The sequence below is a fragment of the Poecilia reticulata genome, linkage group LG20 (genome assembly GCF_000633615.1).
Source record: "Poecilia reticulata strain Guanapo linkage group LG20, Guppy_female_1.0+MT, whole genome shotgun sequence".
NCBI classification, from domain to species: domain Eukaryota; kingdom Metazoa; phylum Chordata; class Actinopteri; order Cyprinodontiformes; family Poeciliidae; genus Poecilia; species Poecilia reticulata.
The window spans coordinates 16,472,501-16,476,729 of record NC_024350.1 but is presented as its reverse complement, the minus strand read 5'-3'; the positions used below and the strand labels follow the sequence as shown (position 1 = coordinate 16,476,729).

At 38.2% G+C, this 4,229-nt stretch overlaps 2 protein-coding genes across 4 annotated transcripts in view; both read left to right on the top strand.

Annotated features, from left to right (window-relative positions):
- The window catches only part of LOC103456685 (collagen alpha-1(XVIII) chain-like), a 69,138-nt gene extending 67,224 nt beyond the window's left edge, over positions 1 to 1,914 (top strand). For all 3 annotated transcript variants that reach the window (XM_008396396.2, XM_008396395.2, XM_017302015.1), the window contains 4 exons: positions 214 to 276; positions 373 to 570; positions 646 to 761; positions 836 to 1,914. In XM_008396396.2, the coding sequence (XP_008394618.1) occupies positions 214 to 276; positions 373 to 570; positions 646 to 761; positions 836 to 1,037 (579 nt within the window). In that variant the 3' untranslated portion in view covers positions 1,038 to 1,914. The remainder of the gene's footprint in view (positions 1 to 213; positions 277 to 372; positions 571 to 645; positions 762 to 835) is intronic.
- Positions 1,915 to 2,657: 743 nt separating this feature from the next.
- The window catches only part of LOC103456931 (gamma-glutamyl hydrolase-like), a 4,147-nt gene continuing 2,575 nt past the window's right edge, over positions 2,658 to 4,229 (top strand). Inside the window, exons 1-3 of the mRNA XM_008396817.2 lie at positions 2,658 to 2,813; positions 2,926 to 3,034; positions 3,120 to 3,170. Of these exons, the coding sequence (XP_008395039.1) occupies positions 2,678 to 2,813; positions 2,926 to 3,034; positions 3,120 to 3,170 (296 nt within the window). The 5' untranslated portion in view covers positions 2,658 to 2,677. The remainder of the gene's footprint in view (positions 2,814 to 2,925; positions 3,035 to 3,119; positions 3,171 to 4,229) is intronic.

Genomic DNA, 4,229 nt, shown 5'->3' with positions numbered 1-4,229 from the left:
TTATATATGCGTTTCAGAAGTTGAACATTTTCATAATTTTTCTAGAAAATTTGAGACTAAATTTTCAACTTTTTAAACTCATAAATTTTCTCGTTTTTTTTTCTAACCCTTAATATTCTTCCTTTTCTTTTTCCTACGTACAATGGCCCTAATATTCTGTCTTACCAAGTGTTGTAATGTTCTTCTAAAGCCTCTTGTTAACTGTTCATTCAGCCTCGAGTTGCATATCAAGTAAGAGGAGAGACGATGCAGAGAGTCCGTTCGGTCAAAGAAAGGGTAAGATCCAGATTCAGGTTGGTTTTTTGGTCTGATTTTCTTTCCAGAACTTCTCAGAGCTGACCTTTTTTTGTTTGTTTGTTCCTCACCCATTAGCTAAACTTGGTAGCGTTGAATCAGCCGCACTCAGGGAACATGATGGGGCTGGACATGGCTGACCGGATGTGTTATGAGCAGGCCAAGGCCATGGGTTTGGCTCCCAACTACCGCGCCTTCATTTCGTCCCACAAGCAGGACCTGGTCCATGTCGTCTATCCCGGTTTCCGGGACTCGCTGCCAGTAACCAACCTCAGGGTGAGTGGGCTCTCCATGCTTCAAAGAAACGAGCAAAGCCTGAATAAACTGCATTAAATGAATATTTCCCCTCAGGGAGACGTGATGTTCAGGAACTGGCAGTCCATCTTCATCGGCAACGGCGGACCAGTGAATCCCAGGATACCCATCTACTCCTTTGATGGCCGGGATGTTTTAGCTGATCCTTTCTGGTGCGTGAACCCACATGATGGGTGTATTTAACTTCTGCCCAGCATATAAAGCGGTGATATTCTCTGTCCGATAGGCCCAAGAAGAGCATCTGGCACGGTTCCACCAGCAGGGGTCTCAGAGTCATCGACAAACACTGCGAGACGTGGCAGGCAGACGACTTCTCCGTCATGGGTCAGTCGTCCAGCCTGACCTCAGGGCTGCTGCTCGGCCAGCAGACCCGAAGCTGCTCCACCGAGTTCATCGTCCTCTGCATCGAGACCTACAAAAACTCCTAACTCGCTCAGACAAAACCCAACGTGGACGTAGTAAACATTAAAGACTCCTTGAGGACATAATTTTAGCCGTTTGTGGTTTTAAACCAACGTCATCTTTTAGTTTCCTGACTTCTGAGATCAGTGAGAGGACTGGGGGGTCGTGGCGTACTCTCTCCGAATACAAGAATCACAGAATGTCTTTATTTATTACGAAGCAAGTCGAAGATTTCCAACCTGGTGGCACATAGAGCGATGCAGGATAAAACCCAGAGGTTTGACACCATGAACAAATAAATGCAAACTCAGTCACAATGAAGTTAAACATGCAACACTGCATGGATGTAAAGTAGCACATATTCCTTCTTTTATACGTTAGATCAAAAATACAAGATCAGTGACTGAACCTGGAGGCCTACTTCTCTATTTGTTTAGAAAAAGGTTGTTTCAGGGTTTTTTCTACTTCATGGAAGACCAGACAACCAATGTTGCCACCAAAGACATTTGTGATGCACTGTACTTCTTTGTTTTTGTTTTTTTTCTAGTTCTGTTTGTTTGATGACCATTCTTTTTAGGAGTTCTCTCTTTAAAGGACTTATTTAATTTAAATCTATTGATTTATTTATGCTGTCACAGCACATAAACATTAGACATCAGACAATGTAATGTAATTTATCATGTGTTTTATTGACTCTCTCGCCTAGATTTGGTCTATTTTTGTACAATGTTCTTTAACAAGAAAAAAGTATTCGAGTGTCAATAGAAGATGATAAATTTATCAAACCATGCAATACAAATTAATGTTTGAAAGGACAAAACAAAGTGCAAATGTGAGAGCGCATGTTTTGTACAAAATACAAATATTTGTGGTTTTGGGAATAAAGCTATTTCTTTTCATAAATTGTTATGGATGTGTGTTTGAGGGGGATTCAGTGAAAAATCAGGCAGGGAAAATTTTACCTGCAGACTTTTTTAGTAAAACTAATTAGTACTGACGACTAAACGTATGGGGCTAAACCAAATCGACTGAAAATGAAACCGAAAAGGAATATTAGCATTGAGGAATATCACTGTAACTGAAAATATTGAAAACAAATTGGAACAAAAATTGATAGTGAAAAAACATGAAGTGAAACTAAATCAAGTTTTCACACTTTTTCCTCACTAACAGCTTGTTTTTCAGTGCTGCTGCTTTCAGGTTGAATTCTGACATTTTCAGCATTCCGTAATTTTAGACGTCAACGTTAAAACGTTCAGATCCAATAAAATGTTTTTACTTTTATTGGTTAATTTCATTTGAAGTTATCATTTTTATAATTATATATATATGAAATCAATAAAATTTTAGTTTTTGTTTCATTTAAATTTTTTTTCAAGTTCAAGTTTTTCAAATTTTTTTACAGTTTACATAAAATGACTTTTTTTTAAAGTAAAATTAGCTTAATTTTTTTTCTACAAACAGAAAAAAAAAAGATTATTTAGATGGAAAATAGTATCCAATGTGAACTCTAAACATTGAATACATTTATTGAAGAACTGGCTTAAGGAAAACAAATTATTTGTTTACTTGTAGGCCAGGTGTTTTTGTTCACACGGTTTTATTTTTGAAAATCCAGAATCAAACATCTGCGCTTTTATTCTGAAAGCCAAAAGCGGAAGGGAGAATGATTTTATCAACAACTAGTTCCTCGCTGGGCGCTGTGACATGTTCTACAAAAATGTTTACTTTACTTCTTTTTATTTCGCTTATTAGTCTCCCAATTTGTTCATCAGCTGACAGAAATGACGAACCCATAATCGGTGAGTTTATTACTGTGTAAAGTTACAGTTTCCGGTTATTAAAACCGCGCAGCAGCTACCTGCGGAGTTTAAACGTCGAGTCGTGTCTGTAAACGTTCGTCTCTTGCTGTAGGTGTTCTGGCTCAGGAGGTCTACCCCCCGAAACCGAACCAGACGTCCTACATCGCTGCCTCCTATGTGAAGTTTGTGGAGGCTGCTGGAGCCAGAGTTGTACCCGTCATGTGAGCTGTTGTTATCTGGACGCTTCTTTCGGCCATTTTAGCGGTGATAAACACCGGTATGAACTTAAATATCCTCTGGTTACAGGATTAACAAGACACTGGAGGAATACAAGACTCTGTTCAGCTCTATTAATGGGTAAAATATAATTATATGAAGCATATTGGCTGCTGTTTTTAATTTGTTGCTGACATATTTGACAGTTTACATTATAAACCTATTTTTTCAAGCTTTTAATAGCTATAGTCACCTGTACGGCAAGTCAGTTTATCATATAATTAGAAGCAGTGGCTCTCAGCAGTGCCAGTCCAAGGCAAAATAAAAGCTTTGAGAAATCAAACCATCAGAGGAAAAAACCTTCATATAAAGTATGATTTAAAGCAATTTTACTATATAAAACAGTGATAAATCATCTTCATTGTTTTATTGTTACCATATTTACTAGGCTTGTCACAATAACAAATTTTGCAGCACAAATTATTGTAATAAATATTGTTTTTAAACCATTGTCAAGCATTACAATGCTTGACAATGAATTTAATTTAGTGAGGAACCCTGAACTTTAGATCTGGAAGCTTTTTAAATATCAAAAATAAAAACCACTTACAACTGAAATCATAAATACAATTTATTATGTCTTTGTAAACAAAATTGACCAAAACAAAATAGCCAGCTCATTTTAATGTATCATGTCATTAATTGCCTAATCACAACAAACTTAATTACCATCACAAAAGAAATTAATCTTTTGTATCTGGGTTCAGTTTATTCACAAATAAATCTCAGGAATTATCCTGATTCCACCAAACTGTATTTTAAGTCTGTTAGTGGCGGTGGTGGTTTTTACAGGAAGTGGGCCCCCATGCATCTCTGGGTCAGCCCTGGGCCCTTGAAATGTATTGAACACCTCTGTAGGAAAATTAGACCAGAGACAGAAAAGGTGACAACTAATTATGAAGTTTCTTTCCCTTGAGAAAGTTATGAAAACTGATTTAAATTGGCACCAAACTGGGAAATTTATAATGAGCCCATCCATCCATCCATTCATTTTCTTCCGCTTATCCGGGGTCGGGTCGTGGGGGCAGCAGTTTCAGAATGGAGGCCCAGACTTCCCTCCCCAGCCACTTCTCACCACCTCACCAGGGAGGCGTCCAGGAGGCATCCTGACCAGATGCCCGAGCCTCAACTGGCTCCTCT